The sequence below is a fragment of the Lissotriton helveticus genome, chromosome 10, assembly GCF_964261635.1.
Source record: "Lissotriton helveticus chromosome 10, aLisHel1.1, whole genome shotgun sequence".
Lineage (NCBI taxonomy): Eukaryota > Metazoa > Chordata > Amphibia > Caudata > Salamandridae > Lissotriton > Lissotriton helveticus.
The window spans coordinates 619,372,933-619,398,307 of record NC_136071.1 but is presented as its reverse complement, the minus strand read 5'-3'; the positions used below and the strand labels follow the sequence as shown (position 1 = coordinate 619,398,307).

General features: G+C 46.6%; 1 protein-coding gene across 5 annotated transcripts in view; it reads left to right on the top strand.

Moving 5' to 3' along the window:
* Positions 1–24,891, top strand: part of CIITA (class II major histocompatibility complex transactivator) — a 561,355-nt gene extending 536,464 nt beyond the window's left edge. For all 5 annotated transcript variants that reach the window (XM_078663163.1, XM_078663160.1, XM_078663162.1 and 2 more), the window contains 2 exons: positions 11,366–11,450; positions 24,571–24,891. In XM_078663163.1, coding sequence (XP_078519289.1) covers positions 11,366–11,435 — 70 coding nt within the window. In that variant the 3' untranslated portion in view covers positions 11,436–11,450; positions 24,571–24,891. The remainder of the gene's footprint in view (positions 1–11,365; positions 11,451–24,570) is intronic.
* Positions 24,892–25,375: the final 484 nt, after the last annotated feature.

Genomic DNA, 25,375 nt, shown 5'->3' with positions numbered 1-25,375 from the left:
CTGTGGCTACATCGTTGTAGACAGGTGTTTCTTGACGAACTGTTGCAATTTGGGTTTTAAGAGGCATAAGTTCCATGGCTTTGTTGCATAGTCCTTGTTGATTCACTGTAGGTTTATCAAATGTGATTAGTCTCTCAGTTTGAACCTCTTGTATTGTAGCAAACTTTGGTGTTCTGCTATTTCTTGGGAGTCCACTTGGCCTACTACTTATTATTGGCCACATGATTGTGGTTTAACCAGGTCGATGGATACAACTCGGTTCTCCTTTTTACCAGCAAGGGGCGGTAGTACAACTGATCTTGTTCCGTTGACAGCTAAGACAGGTACTGCTTTTCTGTAAGAAGGCCCAAATTCCTTCTTCACCGCGATTTTCTCTCTGACCATATCCCCAATCTTTGATATCCAGACAGGCCTTGCTAGGACAGGTGGTTTCTCTTCAGTGGCTGTTGGCTGTTGTTTTAACTTTATGTTGCTCAGGTCTTTTCTTGTTTCATTTAAGTCCTGTAAAATAGCCAAACGATCTTTAATATCAAAGCATTTTCTTTCTACCACTGAAGTCTGACTATCGAGGTCCTGGATATGCATTCTAGTCCCGAACAATAGTTCGTACGGACTGAAACCTTTTAGAGAATTTCTTGGCAGATTGTTAAGACTACGTTGGACACTTATTAAATGTTTGACCCACCCAACCCCAGAACCTAATACCTTTGCCGTTATAGATTGCTTCATGTCTCGTTTTTTTCTTTCCACAATCCCATTTCCCTCAGGATGGAAGGGACAAGAATACCGCAATGCAATGCCTCCTTATAAGCTCGAGAGCTAAAAGCAGGACCCTGGTCAGAATGTAGCATGCCAATTGCGTATGTGCCGATAACGACTCGCAAATCTTTTATAACCGTTCTGGCGTCAGCCGAGCTCTGGGGCCACATTCAAATGAATCTCGTGCAGGAGTCCACTGCGACCATGATGTATTTATAGTTGCCATCCCTTTGTAAGGGACCACAGTGGTCCAGGTAAACACACGCTAATGGTTTATCTGAGATCAGAAGGGGCGTCTGTGCTGGTCTTTTCACTGTCGAAACTTTCATTTTTTGGCATATTTCACAATCTAGAACATAGTTCCTAGTTTGTCTTCTCATTTGTGGCCACCAGTATCTCTGTTTTAATAATAATACTGTGGCCGAGACACCAGCGTGTGCAGAGGCGAGCCCTTCGTGTGCCGCTATAATTAGTCCTAACCTATGTTCCATGTTTGGAATTGCCCTATCTCCCACTCCAGGGATTTGAGCAAAAGGAACGGAGTTTGCATCGATTATGTATGTATAATTGAGTGGATAGTTGACGGGTAGCGCTGCACAGTCGCTTTTTGATGACGTTTTTACCGCCAGCATCGTTTCCCCGTCTATGTATTTTTCTGAACGCTTTTTTGTAGCTACGGAAGCCGGTTTAGTTGCTTCCGCTGTGGCTGTCTCAGCCAATGAATTCCCTGTAACGTGAACGCCATCACGTTCATGAGTCAGTGTATGTATCACGTGAGTCTTTTGTAGTTCCTTTTGTAAAAGAACTACTTGTTCCCAAAGCGTTTTATGCTTGATTGTGCCACCCTTTGCATCTTTGAAACCATTTAGAACCCAATTCTGCAAGTATTCATTATAAGATTGAACACAATAATATAAATCGCACGCTATGAGTGTGGGGAATTCGCGATCAGTATTTTCAAGTGCCATCTTAAATGCTAGTAGTTCAGCTTGCTGAGCTGTACAATCTCCTAGAGATTGTGTTTTAGTGACCAGTGGTCTAAATTTCCCTTCGTGCCAACGACCTTTAACAATCGGGCACGCAGCACTGTAAGCTTGTTTACCCCCAACTGCGGGCTGTGCTGATCCGTCTGTATATATTATACAGCCGTACTGTTGTATGGGCAGAATGTCGATTGGCAGAGGATATTCTCTTTCATATTCTAGATTTTTTAATCTTTTCATGTTCGGGCCAAAATAGTATTTCACTTTGTCTGTAGCAAGAGAATTTTCCCATTGTATCCATTTTGGATTTAATGCCACGGTAGTTAAATTACATGGGCTTGTTAATGCCTCAAAGGCTGATTCTGCTGTTATAACAGTAATCTGTCTGCCTTGGGCTTGGTCTTTTTCTTTTGCTACAGCTGTTTGAACCGCATGTACAATGTTTTCCTTAATACTGAATGTTTTTTCAGCTTCCGTGTACAAATGTGATTTGTAAGCTATTGGTACCGTTTCTCCCTCATTATAGGTCAGGTACGTGAATCCGCATCTTCCTGGGATGACTCGAATCACAAGGTTACGTGTGTTATCGCGAGTTTGCAATTTTGTTTTAGCTAACATGTCTGTTTGCAATGATCTCAAAATTTCTGTGTGTTTTTGAGTCAAATTGATTGTTTTAAAATCTGGTTTCATTCGTTCATAGAGAGGTTTAACCCTCTCTGTATAATTTAGAATGTAAGTTCTTCCGAAATTCAGGAAACCTAGAATTGATTGTAAGTTTTTCAGCGTTCTTGGTGCTTGGATTACAGCGCATTTCTCTAAGAAATTGTCTGCCAGGCTTTTGCCTTCACTTGATAATTCATATCCTAAAAATAGGACAGTTAGATGGGCAATTCGTGACTTCTTAAAGTTGAATTTGTAACCCTCTGCTGCGAACCCAAGTATTATGGTGTTCACTCTTTTCAAGTGAGTATCCAAGTCATCATCCGTTAGATAGATGTCATCGACATAAGATAATGCCTCATCATCATACATTTGTAGTAACTCTGTTACTCTTGCTGAGAATAATCCTGGGCTGTTCTTGAACCCCTGTGGGAGTCGACAGAATTTTTCTGCGAGCCCATTATTGAGAAAGCGGTCAAATATCTGCTTTCAGGTGCTATGTTTTGACAAAAGAATCCATTAGAGATGTCTAATGTTGTTTTGTATTTTTTGCGCATGATGTTATTCATTAGTGCTGCACTATGTGAGTTTTGTACTGCAAAAGTTTTGCAACATGAGTTTAGATGTCTGTAGTCCAAAACTAGACGATATGAATCGTCTGGCTTGGAGACAGGAAACAAAGGATTGTTCATTTGTGAGGTGCCAGTTTCAATCACCCCCTGGTATTCAAGTTGATCTACGATCTCCCTGACCTGTTTTTTAGCTTCTTGCTTAATTGGGTACTGCCTCTGTGCTGTTGGTTGACAATTTATCTGGATTTTGTGAGGAGGAGAGTCCTCATCCCATCCTACATGATTTTTATATAATGCAGGAGCTTGGGCTACTGCCCACTTTCTTGCAAGTGTATATTTTTTATGAATTGGAATTGGATTTGAGAAGGCAGGCTTAATCATTTCTTCGCCATGAGGGCACTCCCTGACAAACTCTGGTGGCCAGTCTTTTTCAGCTAAAAGGATGTCATAGCCTTTGGAGAGGTTATCCCAAAATAGACCCCTTATTTTCCTAGTCTTAGCTCCCTCTATACGTAATGTTATTTTGTATATTTTATGAGGTTTGCTAACTCTGGTATCTGCAGTTTCCACCTGAATGTATTCATTTGTGTCCACTGTCTCCAGATGATTCATCAGGATCTTGCGAGCTATGCTCACTTCTGCTGCGCTGTCTAGCATTGTCTGAGCCCACTCTCCGTTTTTCAGCTGTGTCCTCAGGATCCTCGGCATGTTTGATTACTTTAATACTGGCTACCTTCTTTTTTGGAAATTGTAATTTATTACTTTGATGTGCAGGTTCCTTGTCTTTGGACTTGACGTGCTCTTCCCTGTGCTCTGACCGTCCTCTTCTTTCCGATTTCTGCGAGGAAGTCTGAAAAGATCGAGAGGGACGTGTATCAATATCTTGATATCTATCAGGTTTCTTCAAATTATCCCTATTTCTAAGGTTGTATCTTTTCTCAGAGGGCTCCCTCTGGGGAGACTTGTGTCCTTGATCCGGAGATCTTTCTCTCCGCCGAGGAGACCTTCCTCTGGACTGGAATCTTTTTTCTTTGGGAGTGGATTGTTTATTTCCATCCCAGTTCTTTTTTGGAGTATTTGGATTATTTTTAATAAATATCTTTTCAGGATTTTCAGTTAGTTGGGGTTTTACTGGTTTCCCACCCAAACTATCTCTTCCTAGTTCCTCATAGGATTTTTCTATGATTCTGGCAAGTTCAAATGGCTGTTCTGCTATATCTGTTTCTTTCAATTTCTGGCGGATCGCCACAGATGCTGCTTCTCCTTTTATGTTAGCTAATAATAAAGCTGAGACCTGCTTGAAGTCTTTCAGTAATTTCATTCCCAGAGTTAAAGCAGGTTCTGGTACGTATTCATTTTGAATCTGTCTTAGCACATCGGGTATTACCGCCATGAACGGAATACCATGTGTTTTTGTGTAAATGGAAGCAAAGACTGTGCCCCAAGTGTCACAGTCCTCCACATGTGGTGCGATCCCCATTGGAAGACAGATAGTCAGAATTCTGTGTTTCTCAGTAGGGGTAGTATCCGGAAATACTGCCTCTATTTGAGTGATTTTTTGTGCTAACCAGAATGGAATTTGTTCCCGTTTTATGGGTACTTTACCTAGACATGACTGTATGTTCTGTGGTGTGATTTTATTTGTGTTCCCCTAATGAGGGGTCAGCTGTGGAATGTTAATAGCTGGTTGGACTGTTGAAGTCCGCATTACATATTGGACTAATTGTCTATGTATGTTGATTAGTACTTTTAGTTGGACTAGAAGTTCTGGTATTGACATTTTTTCAATGTCTGGATGTGGTGTGTAGCTGGCTAGAACCGGCCACGTTGCTCCTGATCTACCTAGTGGACCGAGCCTGGTGATGTGATTATTATGTTTAGGGCGCCTTTAAACCAGAGCAGGTGCTCTTTGTATTTTAATGGGATTTCCACCTCCTCGAACGGGGTGTACTCATCCGGAGGTTCCTCTATTTTATAATAGTGGCAATCGCGTGTGACAGCGTTTGCTGCTGGAAAGTTTATCCATGAATAGAATACCTCTGTCTGCCGATATTCATGTGCCTCAATTACGAATACGACTATACCACCTCTCGATGTTAGTCCATTTTCTATAAGTTTAAGAGTTATAGTTTTTCTTATGTTGACCGGGATGAGTATTGCATCCGGGTCAGTCTGCAGGAGACTTGTGTCATCCGCTAGGAGTTGAGCTGCTATTCTAGCTGCCTCCCTTTCTTCTTCGCCGTCTGACATTTTTACTGACCGGAAGGTTTTTTTGTTGCAGATCAAGTTTCAAGGAAACAAAGATTAGGTGCACAATACTTTGGAACACTGTATCCTTCAACGTTGAATAAACCAAAAACTATACATAGAAATGTCTTCCTTCTAAGTTTCGGCGGATTTTAACCTTTGACCCACTCCAGACGTCTTTGGAGTATTTACGGGAGAAAGGGTCTGTGTGAAAAAGCACGACTGAGTTACTCTAACGTCTTGCGTTAGATTTATCGCCTTACCAAACGTTGGGCGCCATGTAGTGTAGTTCCTATAGTCCCAATAGGCTCTGCGCATTGGAATAATATCTTCAGTAGTGTAGACGTAGGACTGAGGTCGACTAGGTCTTTACTGACTATATTAGACTTAAGTTTTTTGCCAGCTAGCTCAGAGTTCACTAGAAACGTTCTCGAATAGGCGAGGAGGAGTTTAACCTCCCTGGATAGACAAGAAGGGATTTATTTTCTGACAACCATAAAACATGACAACTTTGCTCTCCCTGAATAAGAGTGTATCTCTAGAGTCGTGTGAAAACAAAAGACAGCTATTTCACTCAGTCAATAAGTGCGTACTTAGTTTCACCAGAATGCAGAGAAAAAGAGAGACGGGCGTTTTCAATAAAAGGTGTTATTTATTGAGCAGTCTCTTTCCTCATACAAGAGAAATGAATTGCTACAATTGCAATACTTATAGTTAAGTAAAGTGCATACAGTAAAAGCAGGATTATGAAATAATACTGTAAAAGCCTTGATATGGTTTCTTAGCCATATGATACTTTAAAATGGATAAAATAGATACATACATATATACATTGACTAATCGTACTCAACTGGTGCTTCTAACTACGCCTACCCCGGTGTACCTGACCTAAGCCTAATACGTGGGAAGGAGTAAGTAAGTAGCAGTTTAAGTTAAGTTTGTTTTGCCAAGATTCTGACTCAAGAATTCTCTGTAAGGGTTTAGTCAGTTCAGTACCTGGGTATTAGAAGGCAGAGGGCTGGTATCTCTCTCTCAAGACTCGATATCCCAGTCACTCGCAAGGGTGGGCTGGAAACGCCGGAGGCTGGATTTCTCGGCAGGAGAAAAGACAGCGTCTTTTTCAGCGCGTCAGGGAGGAGGGGCAGCGTCCGTGGGCTCTCGCATCAGCTGGGCTTTTCGGAAGTAGATAGCTGCTCTGCTCCAGGATTACCACCGTGTGTTTGCTTAAGGCAACGTTGGTATATTTATACCTGAAAGGTGCCGGGTTTGACGTAAGGCTGGACATAAGACGTCAATAAAGATGTCACTAAGAACTGGTCGTTCTTACAGTGCTTTACAGGAGTTCTTGGACGAAATCAAAACAAAGCAGCGGGGATTTCCCAGGTTGCTGCAGGCTTGGATTTGTTTAAGAATTCGATGTGCTTTCTAGGGGGCTGGAGGAGTAGGCTTGCTTAATGTGACAGCATGCGCTATGACTGAATTATGAAAAGGGTTTCTATGCCGTTGTAGGGATATTTATTCATTTATAACCGGACAAGGGCAAGGAATAGGAATATCGATTCAGGTACCTAGATAAACACACTACAGTTCCCACGCAACACCCATGGAACAAGACACATTTCCAGATTTACGAGGTATCTTAAATCTGGAAATGCCTGTGAATGCTACGGCTCGCCAGGGGAGGCGTAGGTAGGCGCAACAACATCTCTCCTCGTTTTTTCCTCTTTCAATGTGTGCTGCATTCGACAGCATGCATTAAAAGAGGAAAATGCCTGCAGTGATTGTTTTTGTACAGGAAGGTGACCCTTCCTGCACACAAAAAAACGCCCCATGAAGCAGACATACTTGCAAAAACAACAGGTGATGGACAGAATGCAGAGCAATGTCATACATTCACCCCAGTACAGAGATCTGGGCCTAAATCCATCGTTTTTTTGCTCACCATGCCATTCCAGTTTGAACCCAGCAATATGCAAATCAGTCTTGACCCTGTGCCCCATGGGAACAGTCCAGCCCGAACTGCCAAGCCAGGTCCTCCCTGGACTGGAAACAAGCATCCAAGGACCGGTTTCGGGCTTTCAGCCCTCTTCAGCCTGGATAGCTTGATTCCAGTGGCATGGAGAGCACGGGACTCACGTCTGAGCATACCCGTCCCACTCGGGGTGACAAATGCAAAAACAACAGGTGATGGACAGAATGCAGAACAATGTCATACATTCACCCCAGTACAGAGATCTGGGCCTAAATCCATCGTTTTTTTGCTCACCATGCCATTCCAGTTTGAACCCAGCAATATGCAAATCAGTCTTGACCCTGTGCCCCATGGGAACAGTCCAGCCCGAACTGCCAAGCCAGGTCCTGCCTGGACTGGAAACAAGCATCCAAGGACTGGTTTCGGGCTTTCAGCCCTCTTCAGCCTGGATAGCTTGATTCCAGTGGCATGGAGAGCACGGGACTCACGTCTGAGCATACCCGTCCCACTTGGGGTGACATATGCAAAAACAACAGGTGATGGACAGAATGCAGAACAATGTCATACATTCACCCCAGTACAGAGATCTGGGCCTAAATCCATCGTTTTTTTGCTCACCATGCCATTCCAGTTTGAACCCAGCAATATGCAAATCAGTCTTGACCCTGTGCCCCATGGGAACAGTCCAGCCCGAACTGCCAAGCCAGGTCCTCCCTGGACTGGAAACAAGCATCCAAGGACCGGTTTCGGGCTTTCAGCCCTCTTCAGCCTGGATAGCTTGATTCCAGTGGCGTGGAGAGCAAGGGACTCATGTCTGAGCATACCCGTCCCACTCGGGGTGACAAATGCAAAAACAACAGGTGATGGAAAAAATGCAGAACAATGTCATACATTCACCCCAGTACAGAGATCTGGGCCTAAATCCTTCGTTTTTTTGCTCACCATGCCATTCCAGTTTGAACCCATCAATATGCAAATCAGTCTTGACCCTGTGCCCCATGGGAACAGTCCAGCCCGAACTGCCAAGCCAGGTCCTCCCTGGACTGGAAACAAGCATCAAAGGACCGGTTTCGGGCTTTCAGCCCTCTTCAGCCTGGATAGCTTGATTCCAGTGGCATGGAGAGCACGGGACTCACGTCTGAGCATACCCGTCCCACTCGGGGTGACAAATGCAAAAACAACAGGTGATGGACAGAATGCAGAACAATGTCATACATTCACCCCAGTACAGAGATCTGGGCCTAAATCCATCGTTTTTTTGCTCACCATGCCATTCCAGTTTGAACCCAGCAATATGCAAATCAGTCTTGACCCTGTGCCCCATGGGAACAGTCCAGCCCGAACTGCCAAGCCAGGTCCTCCCTGGACTGGAAACAAGCATCCAAGGACCGGTTTCGGGCCTCTTCAGCCTGGATAGCTTGACCTGGGGTGCTGTGGAGTGCAAAAAAACGATGGATTAAGGCCCAGATCTCTGTACTGGGGTGAATGTATGACTATGTTCTGCATTCTGTCCATCACCTGTTGTTTTTGCCTTTGTCGCCCCGAGTGGGATGGGTATGCTCAGACGTGAGTCCCATGCTCTCCACACCACTGGAGTCAAGCTATCCAGGCTGATGAAGGCTGATAGCCAGAAACCGGTTCTTGGATGCTTGATTCCGGTCCAGGAAAGAAATGGCTTGGCAGTTCGGGCTGAACTGTTCCCATGAGGCACAGGGTCAAGGCTGATTTGCTTATGGCCATGTCTGACCTGGGGTGCTGTGGAGTGCAAAAAATGATGGATTTAGGCCCAGATCTCTGTACTGGGGTGAATGTATGACAATGTTCTGCATTCTGTCCATCACCTGTTGTTTTTGCCTTTGTCGCCCCAAGTGGGATGGGTATGCTCAGACGTGAGTCCCATGCTCTCCACACCACTGGAGTCAAGCTATCCAGGCTGATGAAGGCTGATAGCCAGAAACCGGTTCTTGGATGCTTGATTCCGGTCCAGGAAAGACATGGCTTGGCAGTTCGGGCTGAACTGTTCCCATGAGGCACAGGGTCAAGGCTGATTTGCATATGGCCATGTCTGACCTGGGGTGCTGTGGAGTGCAAAATAACGATGGATTTAGGCCCCGATCTCTGTACTGGGGTGAATGTATGACAATGTTCTGCATTATGTCCATCACCTGTTGTTTTTGCAGACATACTTGCACCATGGTGCAAGGGTGCCTACGCCGGTGCAAGGCAGCTGTTTGTGCGCCAGTGCAGGGGGAGTGCACAGAAATGCAACATCCTATTGTAAATATGTCGCATTCCTCTGCGTTTGGAAGAGCTGCAGCATGGCTCGGCCAAAGGGCTTGTGGTGCCACACTGCGGCACTTCCTCGTAAATCTGCTCCTACTTTTCTCTTTACTTAACATGTGTTTGGTGCTACTTATCCTCTGGCTGGCTTTGGAAAGTGCACTCATAGATAGGGGAAATGTATAAATTGTGCGCACAATAAGAAAATGCAAAGGTCATCTATGACTATGGATCTGTACTCAACTGATTTGAATTATGATTTTATCAATACTTTTATGCTGTGCTTAATTTGTAAAAAGTAATAATTCATGCACGGGGGCAACATGTATATTAGGAGCCTGCTACAGGGCTGCCAAATGCTGGGAGCATTCAGCAGCACACATAGAAGAAAATCGCCTGAAATTATTGATTTTGTGCAGGAAGGTGTCCCTTTGTGCACAAAATCCATCAGCCCCTCAATACAGGCACCCGTGCACCATGGTGCAAGGGTGTCTGCGTTGGCGCACAGGAGCCCATTCTGCGCTGACGCTGGGGAAAAGGACTGGAATCCGCCATATCACATATAAACAGTACATTCTTGCCCATTTGTTTTGACGTAGGGATGCGCAGCAAGATTCCTTGTGGCGCTGCTCCACGCCAAAAACTCATAAATGAGACCCTCTTTCTTTATCTCAGTCTTGTAGGTTATTTTTCAACCCTGCTCTCTACAGTCCCTTTTGTCTACTGTTCACTTCTTTCTGTTTTCTACCTTTGTCTTTCTTAATTTGAGTCAACTTCGAAAAATAAAAAATAATTACAGGTCCCACGAAACAAATGCTGGTGCCTCCACCTGCCTTCACCATAATCAGCTCAAGTTAAGCATTGCACAAATTAATCACTGCTTTTACCCTTTGAAATGCGTAACCAAGAAATTTTTAGGGTATGGGTATCAGAGCTTACACAAATAGACTCATTTGTTTACAGTTATGAGCACAGCACTTGGTTATCATGTCAGTGATTGTGCCAGCAGAGAGGTTTATGCCCTTTTATTAAGACTAAAAGGAATCATTGGTGTAGCAATGAGTTAACTGTTGCCCAGCGTAGGGTCATATTCACAACAGAATGGCGAGTGCAGTGCTATGCCACAATTGGTAACGCCGAGCTCCGACATTCTGAAAATGCAGGGATGCGCCGTATTCACAAGAAAACGGCACAACCCTGCATTTCCCCTAGCGCTGGCGCTAAATTTAGCAGCCTAGCACCAACGCAGGCCCCCTTGCACCATAGGCAAATGGTGCCTGCGTTGCAGGGAATGATTGTTCATGTGCAGGAAGGTGTCCCTTCCTGCACATGAACAATCACTAATGGCGATTTGCTCTTTCTATGTGTGCTGCACACATAGAAACAACAAAAACGAGGAGAAATTAATTATTTCTCTGAGTTACATCAGTTAAAGACCAGGTTTCCCTGGTCCTATTTCTGACACTGCCCCATATTTATGCCAGCCTTATAAATATGGGGGCAGCGTAAAAAAACAATGGGTGTTGTGGCGCAACGCCCACTGCAACACCAATTGCCCGACCCTTTCGCGCAGAGTGCTGCGTGAATAGTAGCATTATTTACAAGGTGGCGTTAAGCCACATTAAGTGGCTTCACGCCACCTTGCAACTAAAGGAAAGGGGTTATTGCCACCAGAATATCGAAAAAGAGACATTCTGGTGGAGATAACTCCTTGTAAATATGCCCTGTAATCTGTTTCTCAATTTCAGACAATACCTTGAGCGAGTAAAATTGGTAATAGTGCTGCAGAGGATTGGACTTTATTCATGTTGAAAATGTAGCTAACTGTATAGTGACAATGATGAATCTGAGAAAATATTGAGATTCATAATTCTTCTTCATACCTTCTTTAGGATGTGGAATTCGACTATTCCTCATGGAGTTCTCCAGCACCTTCAAAAGCAAGATCCAAGAATTAGTTAGCGGCTGATCACACAGGTATGTGCCCTGTTCCTAATGCTCAATTATTTTTACTGCTTATCCAATGTACATATATATCTAAAGTGAGTTCTAAAATGAGTAAGTTGCTGGGCATATGACTGAAAAAGGTGTGAAAACGCCTTTATGTGCTTTAAATTATAAGGCTCATTTGTATCATATCAACAATATTACCAGATACTGTAATTCATGCTTCTTTTGAGTGGTTGATTGTCAAAGGTCAGTATCATAAAAGTTACTTTTGGTGAAAATAAGAAAACATTTTTTAAGTTACTGCCTTTATAGTAAGCTATTTCTATATCCCTTTTGAGTGTTGTTTGGCAGTTCTAGTCCATTATTTACTTTTTTATGCCCCAGAGTACACCGCTGCCTGTAGGTGGCAAGATTATTCTCCCCCGCCCTTCTTGCATCATCATGCACCAGACTTTTGGATGTTTCTGCCTCTTATAGTGGTGTTGCAGTAGACTCAAAGTAGACTCATGTTGTGACCATGCCACTTGCACAACAAATAAGGATCTAGGGTAAGCTACCTTCCAGACTATACCTACACTTCTGGTTCAGCTAATGCGTCTACCATATAGTTATGCGAGGATATTATTAATAATTTCTCTTCCAATCATTTGGTGGACCCTAGCTGTGCTAAAGCTTTCCAGTGTGATCATGTATCTCCCATGTTCACCCTCTTGTAAAACTTTCTTCTGGCTGTTTTCCACCAACAGTCAAATCATCAACCTTCTCAAACTTTCATATTAGTGCGTGTGAAAGCCAGGTAAAATTTGAAAGTAGGGGCTGCAGTCTACTGTTTATTTTTATCTTGATTCAGCTTCAAACCCATATTGCACAAATGAGTCCCTCCTACCTTTTCACGTTCTGCATCAGGACTGGAGTGTAAGTCTTAGAAAAATGGGCAATATTATAATTAGTTATTATGAACATCTGTTTTTAAGCAATCCAAAGTGCCTAATACCCTGGTACTTGTGAGAAATTGGGGTATTAGTTTAGTGGATGGGGGGTAGGTCCCCCCTCACGTAATAACCACATGCTTTGTTAACAGTGCAGGGTGACAGGCTGTAGCTGAACAGCAATTAGACATGAGATAAACACAAACAAGCAATCCCGACACAAGACAAACTGTTTGGTTTTGGAGCTCCTAAACACAGCTTAATACAAAAGAGTGCAGCCACAGAGAATACTAAGTTAACTGTAAATAAGCAAAAGCAGACAGTTCTTTGTTGGCATAGAGAACAGACAGTAACAGAGATTACCCAGCTGAATCCTAGAGGGGCCCTAAACAGTTTACCAGTGGTGTTCCCAGTTGGTACTGGTAAAAGACAGAAAACAGTTGTAAGAAATTGGGTTGTTGATTGATTGGAGTCTGAGCCCTGGTCAAGCAGCAACGACAATCCTTGTCAGGGTGAGGCAAAAGACAACCCTAAGTTAACCTGTGATATACTCTCTGGTAGCTTGGCACAGAGCAATTCGTAACTTCGAGGCAATGTGTAAAGTATTTGTGAATCACTTCAAACAGTAAAAAAGTGAAAACACCCCACAAAAAGAATCCCACACAAAGTAAGAATAATAGGGCAGTTTTTAATAAATAAAACAAGACTAAAATGATAAAAAATATAATTAGCAGAACTGTAGATATGCAAATTTAAACATTTCAGAGAAAATAGCGCCAAAAGCACAAAGTGCTGACTGTGGATATCTAGACACGCCAGACCTGGACGAAGCCACAAGTTCAGGCCATTCGCCATGAAGCATGACCCGGCTTCAGGGACCCAAATAGGACAGCTGAACAAAGTACCTTAAATCCTGGGTTGAGGAGTGTTGCAAGAATCCATATCGAAGATGCGTCACATAGCCAAAGCAATGTCTTGGTTCCGAGTTGTGGCGAGGCTGCGAAGCGAGGTCCTGCGTGGTCATTGAGAATCTCATTGATGAGAGCTTACGATGCGAAGTCCAGCATCAAGGAAGCATCGTGTAGTTGAGGCTATGCGTCAGTTCCGAGGAGTTGCAATGCGGAGTCCAGCATTGTTGTCCAGGCTGCATCGACTAGGGATGGCAAGGGCCTGTGCAGAGGATGTGTCAAGCAGCAGCGGTTCCGAAGGAGTGGTGTTTTGTGGAGGTGAGGTGGGTTTTTGTGACAGGTCTAATCCATGCAGCAGCGTAGATTCATTGGTTCTGCTCAGGGTTGCCCCGCACAGCAAAAGAGATTCAACAGAGGCTGACAAAGCACTTTAAGTCCACTTCCAAGGGTCCAGGACTGGGATGGCACCACTTGTCAGGTAGACCTGCAGATGGCAGAGTCCAGGTGCAGGTACATGGTTGTTGGAAGCCTGTTGTGTCCCTGAGACTAAAGATCAGGAGGCCAACCAACTAGCCCTTGGAGACACTATGGCTTCTGTGTTCAAGAGATACAGGTCCAGTGCTTCTTTCCCAGGCAGTAGAGCAGTCGGTCAGCTACAGGGCATCACTCCTGCAGAGCAGCAGTCCAGCAGAGTGGTAGTTCTTTCAGCAGCACACCAATCGTTCTTCCTGGCAGAGAATCCAGAGTTCCAGAAGTGTACTGAACAATTGGCAGAGGTCCAGTATTTATACCCAGTTGTGCCTTTGAAGTGGGAAGAAGTTTCTAGAGACATGCCTTTGAAGTGCACAGGCACCCGGCCTTCAAGGACCTGGCTCCAGACTAACTACAGGGGTGTGTGCAGCCCTTTGTGTGATGACCGGACACAGCCTCTTCAAGTGTAAGTGGGGCTGTGCTTAGCTCCTCCCACTATCCTTCCTGTGATGGCCCTTTCTGTCCCCTAAGTTGCCCATTGTGTGTGGCTGTCTAGGAGGAATGCCCTAAGCCTAACTGTCAAATGCACCCAGTTATGTGACTTTGAGACAGATTGCAGGTACCAGATGGCTAAGGCAGGAAAATACAAATGTTCTAAAAGCTGCATTTTTCAAAATTGTAATTTAAAATCGGACTTCACTATAAGTTAGGATTTTCCACTACAGTTCCAAATACACCATCCATGAATTGGTTACCTGTTCCCATTTGGAAATTACACTTATTAAATGTAATAAGCTAATGCCAATGTTATCATGTGGGAGAGATAGGCCTTGTAGTAGTGAAAAACGAATTTAAGAGTTTTTCACTACCAGGACATGTAAAAATACATTGCACCCCACCCTCTGGGCTGTCCAGAGCCTTCGCTAGTGGTGACCTAGATGTATTAAAAAGGAAGGGTTGGGCCTGGCATAAGGTTTACTTTAAATAACAAGGGATGCTGTTCCTGGAAGTGAGAAAGGAGAGACAGCAGAGTGGTAGTCCTTCAGCAGCACAGCAGTCCTTCTTCCTGGCAGAGTATCCACAGGTCCAGAGGTGTATTGAAGAATTGTTTTCGGAGGTCCAGTATGTATACACAGTTGTGCCTTTAAGTGGGGAGAAGTTTCTACAGGCATGCCTTTGAAGTGCAAAGGTGTCCTGCCTTCCTGACCCTTTTTCCAGACTAACTACAAGGGGTGAGCAGCCCTTTATTTGGAGACAAGCCACAGCCTATTCAAGTGTAAGTGGGACTGCACCCAGATCCTCCCTCACATCCTGCCAGTGATGGCCCATCCTGTCACACCTAAGTTCCCCATTGTGTGTGGCTGTCTAGGAGGAATGCACAAAGCCCACCTGTCAACTATACCCACTCATGTGACCCAGAGGCAGGCTGCAGACACCAAATGGCTAAGGGAGGAAAATGCCAACTTACTAAAAGTGACATTTTAATAACTGTAACTTAAATCTGACTTCACCATAAGTTAGGATATTTATTACAATTCCAAAGACACCATAGATGAACTGGTTACCTGTTCCCATTTGGAAAATAAATGTATTAAAAGTAATAAGCTAATTCCAATGTTAGCCTATCAGAGAGGTAGGCCTTGCAGGAGTGAAAAACTAATTTAAGAGTTTTTCACTACCAGGACACGCAAAACGTAAAAGTACACGTCCCACTTTTTAAATATTCTACATCCTGCTTTCTGGGCTGTCCAGAGCCTTCCCTAATGGTGACGTATATGTATTAAAAAGGAGGATTTGGGCCTGATAAAAAGTTACTCTGCCAGGTTGAAATGGCAGTTTCAAACTGCACACACACCAATGCATTGGCAGGCCTGAGGCATGTTTAAAGCATTACCTAAGTGGTAGAACAACCAGTGCTGCAGCCCCCCTAGTAGTGTTTAATTTACTGTCCTTTGGCACAGGTAGTGCCACTTTACTAAGGATTTACAAATAACTTAAATATGCCAGTTGGGTGTAAGACAATCTTACTGCGTTTCACTGAGAAAGTACTAGCACTTTACCACTGGTTAACAGTGGTAAAGTGTGCAGATTCCAAAGGCCAGCAAATACGAAGTCATCAGAACAGAAGGTCTGAATGAAAAAAGTTAGGGGAAAACCCACACCAAGGTTTAACAACAGCCCTTAGTTGGCACAGGGAATGGGCATGCAAAGCTAGACAGTAAACAAGCAGAGAGGCAGACCGGGTAAGACTGACTCAGGAGCATAAGCATACCAGGCTGTGATGAAAGTTCAGAATTTGCTATCCTGCTAAGCACAGGAACAGACAAGTAGTTTGGTAGTAAGGCAGAAGTGTGGTTCAGGAGTGAGGCTAAGTGACTATTGCTGGGGCATTAAAGTTTCGATTGATTTCCAAAGGCAACTCCCAAGAGGCACATATACAATTAGTCAGTCAGATCCAAGCAACTAGGGGTCCAACTCTTGTCCACAGACTATACATAAGCTGAAAGAGGAATACTACAAGGACCACAAATCATTATTGTGGTTGTGTTAAAACAAGAAATGGAGTATTAGTTGACAATGATTCTGGAATTTACCTGGTAGACTTGGAGTCAAGTGCTCACAAGATTCAGGAGCAGAGGAGGCCAAAACCAAGACCATGCTGGGCCACCGCAGATCTCCCCTAGTGACAGAACACTATATCCTACAGTATGAGCCCTAGTGTCATATCCTGATAACATGCAATCAACCTTAAAATCTAATACCAAGATAAGGTGTAATATTGGCAGTCAATTTGAAACAGACCACCTGATCAGAACAACTGAACTTTTTAATTCTCTTCAGAGAGTTTCAATTTAAGGCCTGAATGAGAATTCAGCAGAGAGGCTACTTCGTTGCAACTATGATGGAGTACCGTCTCTGCCAAACCCCAGGCCTGCCCACCTGATTTGCAGACGGACGGACCTTCAGTATTTCAAACAAAAGAACCTACTCCAGCTCGGTTGCCATGATTGTGCACTGGGCAGTCGGAGTTTTGCCAATTATACCACCGGCCAAATTTCAAATTGACCGTTGAATGGCTATTTCTTACTGTCTGCCACTGCTGGGTAAAATCCAGTGCTTAATTTGAGCTGTGGTTTCCATTGCTCGGCTATTTCTTTAGTTATGTGGAGCTTGAATAATCTGAACTGTCGCACTTGCAGGCGAGAGGTTTTTTTTTATTGCCGTCATTGGCAGTGAAGACGGGGGCAATGGGTGTTTCAAGTTGCAGTGTCTTCCTGGCTAGGACTCTGGCACTTATTATTTTACAAATTAAGCACTGGCTAAAATCTGGTATTAAAGGACAGTGAACACTTTTACATCACCCCCTCACCATGGGGAGACAACTCCCGCGGTGTAGGGGTCATTCGTTTTTGATTTTTCACAACCAAACTCCCCATTTGGAAGTTTGCGTTTGAAAAGCTAAAAACATGTTAAAGGTTTGACAAATGTCGGTCAATTTGGCGGTACCGTCCGTCAAACCTATAACACATTGACAGGAACTGCAGGTCCTGCCAATAACTAGAGTTGTCTGCAAGCCTGGAAGACATCTCTAAATACAGATAACGGCTTCTCCGTCAAGCAGAAAATAGTATTTTACTCCGTCATCCTGATGGAGTACAAAAGGAGTACAGACCGTACTCTGTACAGTAAATCCGGCACTTAGCTTTTTAACCCAGACCTTGCTGCCCCTAGACCTGTAAGAGCTTGGATCTTTGCTCATGAACTGTAACTAAATATGGGGGCGCTAGGTGGCGCCGGACCAAGATGGCCGCACTGCTGTGAGGCTCCCGCTCGACCGAGCGATCTCGCCTATCCTTCAGGGATCCTGACCGGGCGCACAGCCCTGAATGCTGCCTGCCTGCCTTCGCGCTGCCGAACTCTACACGGCGGTGTCTTCTTTTTGCGCAACACCCCACCCGGCGAGTAGCTAGCGGCCGCGGAAGCCTGAGCGGACCCACTGCCATTTCCGCGACTCCTGCCCGCCGGCTTGCCCTGCCAGGAAAGACCGGTGCTGAGAGGCCTTCTCCGTCGCTGCGGGAGGGGCGCAGCTCGCCGAGACATCCCGCCGCCGGCTGGCCAGCGACTGCTCTACTTCCTCGACGGGGACTCCCCACTGCTGCCATGAGGTGAGCGCTGCCTGCGAGGTGTTGCCAGGTCCCCGTCCAGGCCCTACCAGCGCGGAGCCGCCGCACAGCCAGGCCGCTGAGTTCCTGCCTCCTCCCGCCAACCGCCATTTTGCTTAACTCGCTCAGCGGCTGCACTGGTTCTAATACAACGGGACGGCGGGTGCCTGTGGTGAGGCCGCCGCCGCAGATCCCACACGCATTGCAGGGCGACGGGCCCCTCTCCTCGGCAGTGCTCCCCCCACCTCCTTAAGCGGCAAGACGAAGACTCAGCGGGAGACTGCCTCCTTCCACTTCTTGGCCACTCACGGACAGCTACCTCCTGCCTGGCCGCCACTTCTGCCTATACGGCAAGACTTTGAATCGGCGCCATACACCCGGTCAGTGCAACGAGGGTGGCAGTCACCCCCCCTCTCGCAATGGTGGCCTTCTCAGCACCCCAGGGGCGCAGCCTGTGAATGCCTGGCGCTGTAATCTGAGAGGTGGGCTGCCTTTCCATTATTTGTGGCCTTTGGACTCCATACCTCCGCAAGTGCAGTTTCTGGGGGCGCTCCCTCCTCCTTACCACTGCGCTGTCACTGCAGCGATCTGGCGCTCTTTTCCCCCCCTCCGTCGCTGCCGCCCAGACGCACCATGGGGCGCAACGATGCCCGTCAATCCAAGATCCCATTCGAATCCAAACGGCCCACTGGGGCTGCGCAGGAGGTGGGGAGTAGTCCTGCGGCATCGAGCCCTCCGGAGGACGACTGGAAGACTTTATTGATTAGTATGAAACAAAGCCTCTCCACGATTGACGCCAAAATAGACACCATGAATTTACGCATGGACAGCGTGGTGGCCAAGCTGGACCAGCACGACAGTCGCATCAGGGAAGCTGAGGGCAGGATTTCTACTTTGGAGGACGGAGCCGCTTCATCCCATAAGCAGGTCACGCAGATGGACAGATTGCTCAAGCTCATCGCTGATAAGAATGAGGATTTAGAAGCGCGGTCCCGCCGCAACAATGTCCGCATTTTGGGCCTTGCAGAGACTACCAACACTGGCAAAATGGAGACATTTGTGGAGAATCTTCTCATAGAACTCTTTGGTAAGGAGTCTTTCTCTCCGCACTTCATCGTCGAACGGGCCCACAGGTCCCTGGCGGCGCGTCCCCCCACTGGGGCCCCGCCACGCCCTGTTATTGCGCGCTTTCTGAATTATAGGGACCGTGATGCAGTGCTGAAACGCTCGAGGGAGATGGGTACTGTCAACTACTGCAATACGTCTCTTTCCTTCTTCCCTGACTTTACTGCCTCCGTCCAGGACGCCAGACGCAAATTCTCGGTGGTGAAAAAGAAACTTCAGGCACTGGAGCTCCCATACGCCATGTTATACCCTGCCAGGTTGAAGGTTACGTGCCAAGGCAGACAGCACTTCTTCCAGAACCCGCAACAAGTGGAAGACTTTCTCAAACATGGTCGGGGAGGCCGTGGTGGCGATGACGCTGTTGACCCTCACGCCCGCCGCTCCAGACCCTCCTCAACACTGTCACAGCAGGACTGAATAGGAGCGGCGAGACATTGACCCTTGTCATCTTCACTTTCCTGCTACTGGCTGCGTGTACTCTGACAGTTTTACGATTACCGGTCTTTTGAAGTATTGATTGCTCGGTCACCCACCTCCGTCCCACGCTAGACGCCCGGAACTTCTGGTGTCTGTGGGTGAGAGTAAGGAGGTGGTTGGCAGGTCTGGTGCCCCCTGGCTCTATATCCCCCTAATGGGCGAGCCCCTGTACACCCCCTCCCCCCTATGGGGAGGGGCAGCTGTCACACTGTTTCTAGTTTTCGGGTTACTGTGGGGTTGGGTGGGTGGGAGGATGTTGTATGCCCGGCTAGTTGGGGTTGCCGGTGTGGGTGGGAAGAAACTGAATGTCAATATTACTGCCTTTGCTGTGCTTGTTGTGTGGTCACTGGGGGGGCTGGGTGGGGGGGCTCTGGGTGGGGGGGTCCATCGCCGAAGCGCCAACGGATTTCCGGTGCTTCTTTACAGTATAACGTGTCATGGAATCTGTTATGTCTTTGAATGGGTGACGTAGAAAATCTGCAACCAACACAACAGTTGAGACTGGTGTCCTGGAATATTCGTGGGTTAAATGACCCCAGGAAGAAGAGGCAAATATTGGGTTATCTAGACAGACAGAATGTGTCAATTGCTATGCTTCAAGAAACCCACCTACTGCCAGATAGCTCCCCCCCGTTTGCGACTAGATGGGCCTCCTGCAAAGTTTTCTCTTCCTACTCTAACTATGCCAGGGGGGTGGTGATCCTTGTTAGGCGAGGGCTGCGGTTTACACCCGCTGGGACGGAAGCGGATGCCAGTGGCAGATACTGCATGGTCTGGGGGCAATTATATTCACATACTGTCCTGCTTGCATGTTATTATGGCCCCAATACTGATGACGTCTCCCCTCTACTCACGATGTGGGGCAGGATTCAGACACTGGGAATAGGCCACGTCATCCTGGGGGGTGATTTCAATACAGCCATTGCTCCATCCCTAGATAGGTCTCACCCCCAGGGGGCGCACTTCTCCCATACCCAGCGCACACTGGCCTCCATTACTGCCGAGCATCACTATGTAGACGCTTGGCGACACCTGCACCCTTCCCTCAAGCAAGGTACCCATTTTTCTGCTGTGCACTCCACTTGGGCCCGGCTGGACTACATGTTCCTATCGGCCAGCCTAGCGTCGTGGCTGACCAGTGCCCTGCACCTTGTTAGGACTTTCTCTGATCACTCCCCAGTCCTAATATCGCTGCATATACCCATTGAAACCTCCCCTTACCTGAGCTGGCGATTCAATCCCGCCCACCTTACAGACTCCGCTTTCCGTGCTGAACTAGAACAAGACATCCAGGACTTTTTTGAGCGTAATATCGGTTCAGTCCCGGATCTTACCACGGTCTGGGAGGCCTTTAAGGTTACGGCTCGAGGTTGGTGCATCGCCAAGGGTGGAGGTGTCCTTAAATCACTACGGGGCGAATTGCATAAACTTGAGTCTGAACTTCGAGACCTAGAGCGGATTAGAACTCGCAACCCCCGCGACGCTGCTACTGCCGCCCTTCTTAGGGAAAAATTATCAGCATACACTGAGGCTGCTGACAAGGAGGGAAAGTTCCTTGGCAAACATCACACCGCGCGCGTCTATGGCGAGGGAGATAGGCCTGGCAGGGCGCTCGCGTCGGCTGTCAAACCCCCTAGGTTCAACAACTTTGTTACCTCCCTGCTAGATGAACACCGCATCCCGCAGAGAGACCTTCCAGAACTACGCCGCATCCTCACACTTCACTATTCCACCCTATACACGTCTCACAGATCGACACCAATAGACTTACGCCAATACCTAGATGACACGGCCATTGCGTGGCTGGGCCCCACTCAGCAAAAATTTCTACATCACACTCTTGAACTAGATGAAATAAAGGACGCTATCATGTCCATGAAATCTGGTAAAGCACCCGGCTCTGACGGGCTACCAATTGACTTTTACAAGGCCTACCTTCACTTACTCGCCCCGATCTTGCAAAAGGTGTATTACGCTGCCCTCGAAGACGGTACCCTGCCGCCCTCTATGCGCGAGGCCCTTATTGCATCTCTTTTGAAGCCTGGCAAGCCGCCTGATAACTGTGACTCTTATAGGCCTCTATCGTTGCTCAATACCGATGTTAAAATATTAGCGAAAGTGCTTGCAACGCGCCTTAACCTTCTGATGGAGCGACTAGTCTTACCGGACCAAGCGGGGTTCGTCCCTAACAGGGCGACCTCCCACAACTTACGCACCCTTCAAGCCGTACTTCAGGACATTAACCCCCGTTGCGAGGCGGCTGCCGTGTTCCTGGACGCTACCAAAGCGTTTGATTCCCTCGAATGGGACTATCTCCTGTCTCTTCTTGAGCGGATGGGGATCCCGTATAGCTTCTTGGATTGGATCAAACTACTTTACACTAACCCATGCGCCTCGGTGTTACTGAATGGTGCTAGATCGGCCCCCTTTGTCATTCATAGAGGCACTAGACAGGGATGTCCCCTCTCCCCTGTCCTCTTCGCGCTCGCGATTGAGCCACTAGCAGCTAAACTTCGGCAACACCATAACCACCGCTCTCTTATCTACCCAGAACGCCAACTACTAGTGGCACTGTATGCAGATGATATCACTCTTTACATTCACAAACCGCGCGAAAACCTAAACCCTGCACTGCGCGAAATTACTAAATTCGGTGCCATATCGGGCGTGCAGATCAACTGGTCGAAGTCCGCCCTTTTTCCCTTGACGGACAGGACTGAGAAGTTCCCCCTTGACTACCCCTTGGTGTGGGAATCAGAGGAGCTTAAGTATCTGGGCGTCGTAGTCTCCCGAAATCGAGAAGAACTTATCAGGGCTAATTTTGGCACAGTCCTGGATAAATTGTCTGATACCATCACTAGGTGGATTCATCTCCCTCTCTCCATGGCGGGACGTATATCCCTCATCAAGATGGTTATCCTTCCAAAATTCCTGTATCTTTTCACCAACATCCCGTACAATCCGGGATCGCATTTTTTTCGCTCCCTTAACTCCCAACTGTCACGCCTCATTTGGGGCGGTAAGCAGCCCAGGGTTAGTTTACAAACTCTCATGCTACCGTACCACCAAGGCGGATTCGAGGTACCGAACTTTCAGCGATACTATGATTGTGCCCAGGGCCACTTTGCCGCCTACTGGCTTCACCCTCCTCCCTTCATGGCCCAGTTGGCTGTAGAGGACGGTTATATGAGGCCTGTGCAGCCATCGGGCTACTTACACACCACGCCCCGGGTCACTGACCGAGACCCGACCACAGTGAACTGCACGGTTTTGGCCTGGCAGCGAATAGCGCGACACATGGGATTCACGTTCCTTTACTCCCCGCTTATGCCCCTAGCACATGACCCGCGGTTGCGCATGGCCTGTGAGGAGATCCGCCGAAAATTGCTAGTAAAACTGGCGGTCCACACATGGGGCGAGCTGTACCTCCAGGGACAATTCCGCACGGCGGCTCAGTTTTTTGGTGAGCATACCCCCTCTGTAATGGACACCTTCCTTTATGTCAGGCTTCGCCAAAATGTCAAGGCGGTCACGCCCTCTTTCCCGGACGAACCAGACACCCTGGCCCCCCTCCATACGCTCCTACAGGTTGACTCCCCGAAGCACGTGGTGTCTATGCTATATCGGCATGCACAGCCGGCACCTTCCCCCCCCTCCCTTAGATCCCGCAGGGACTGGGATGCCGATCTTGGCACCCCACTTTCGGACGAACAGTGGGAAGAAAGCTGCTCCCACACTAATGCGGTCACCAGTAATGCCCGTCTCCGGCTGCTGCATTTCAAATTCTTGCACCGCACCTACTTCACTCCCTCTAAGCTGTTCCGCCTCGGACTGAGCGCAAACGATCGCTGCCTCCGTTGCAGGGGCGAAGGGGCTGATTTTTTTCACCTTGCGTGGACCTGTCCCGCTGTGGCGATGTACTGGCGCGAGGTTTTCGAGGCATTGTCTGATATGGTAGGGGTGGATGTTACACCCTGTCCCAAGATAGCCCTGCTGGGTCACTCAGCGCCGGCATTGAAAACACATAGGAAATTTTTCGCAATAGGCCTCCTGCTCGCCAAACGCCTTGTGGCATGCAAATGGGGTAGGGGCCGTGCGCCCAAGTTCAAAATATGGCTTAATACAATGATCACATGGCAAGAACAATTACGCAATTATGCCGATCTCATGCCTCATATGTCCCGCCCCAAGGATCTCTGGGGACCCCTGGTAGCCTACCTTCTTCAGGAGCAAGGGGACAACTCTTCAGAACCATGCGACACGCCCTCCTTGCATGACTCCGCGCCCATTTCATAGCCATGTTACACGCATCACTACTGTTTCCTGTTCCCCCCCCCCCCACCTCCGTATCTCCCTCCTCCCGTGTCAGCCTAATGTATAGCACTGGTTTGCAGCATCACTTACCCTGGAGATGGTTGCACTGCATCCCCCCTCAGACAGTTACGTGCCCCCCCCCCCCCTGTCTTGCGATTCCCCCCCTGTCCACACACAAGTTATGGCGGTATATCACGTGGGAGTTTAGTTTTGTTCAAGGTTTATGTTAGGTACTGTACCAAAAAATTATAAAATAAGCCTCAAAGCACTAGGCTTGACTGTGCAGCACTTCCAGAGTCGTATTTCTACTTTGTATGTTATCCAACGATACCAGTTTATATCGCGGCCGGCCCGTTTCGGGTTGTAGGCGGCATGCTGTGTCTAACATCGGTAATGCTATACTTCTAATGCTGGACATGTTATGAACTGATTCTATCGGTGCTGCCGGCCTGATGTCACAGGTTGTAGGCGCGAAGCTGTGTGTTGCTTTCTCCTTATTGCCGATAAAGGCTTCACAAAAATAAAATAAAAAAAAAAAAATAAAAAAACTGTAACTAAATATGCCAAACAAGGATGCCGGCAGTACATTATTGGTGGAGCACCACCACCATTATCAATATGATAGCACAAAACTAAGACCAAAGAATATTGTGATGTTTTGTGATGCTCTGTATTGTTTACGATAAAGCTACATTTCTGCCAACTGGTACAAAAATTAGCTTCCATTAGCAATTCATGTTCCACTTTTTTCGTTTCAGAGATATTTTGGAGCAACCAAGAATATTCAATGTCTACATTTTATTTGACTGCTGCTTCACACTGCAATGAGAAACTAGTTCTCCAAGGAGAACACATCACAACTTCCTGAACAGAACAACGAATCATCGCTACTGAATTACAATTGGATTGCTTCATTAATAGCACTGTGAACTTTTTCACATCGGCGATAAAAAATGCACTGCTAATTGCACTACTAAAAAGAAATTGCACTATGCGTTATAAATATCTTTCTTTTTGCACTCACTGAAGCCTATGATAACTATTGCCGCTCAAGAATTCAAATGAACGTTTTGGCACTGAATTGAGGTCTACTGTGCACTTCAGGGGAAATCATTTACAAATACAAGTTAAACACGAGGTGAAGGATTTTTCCACTGGCAATTAAGTCTTTCTATCTAATGTCTTCAAGCACTTGTCTACACTCCTCTGCCCAGGAACATTGTTGATTTATCTATCCCATTTCCTGAGAACTTGACCAAAGAGAAACGAGTTTGCAAAACCTAACCAGCTGAGTTAAAGACGTCTGGAAATAAAAAGTTCTGCTAAGTCAACCATTCAACTAAAAACTTAGGAGCTTATTTACAAACTACATTTGATGAACAATTATCAATCTGTTTATATCGTGGTTTCATCAATTGAGAATAAAATTGATGTCGGTACACATTTTCAACATGTTAGGTCTTATGTACATAATGCCCGTATTTTTGAATAATGTCAAAGGTTTCGACTTAATGCTTGTAAAATATTTGAACATTTTAACTGAGTCGCCTTTTTTGATGAAAGTG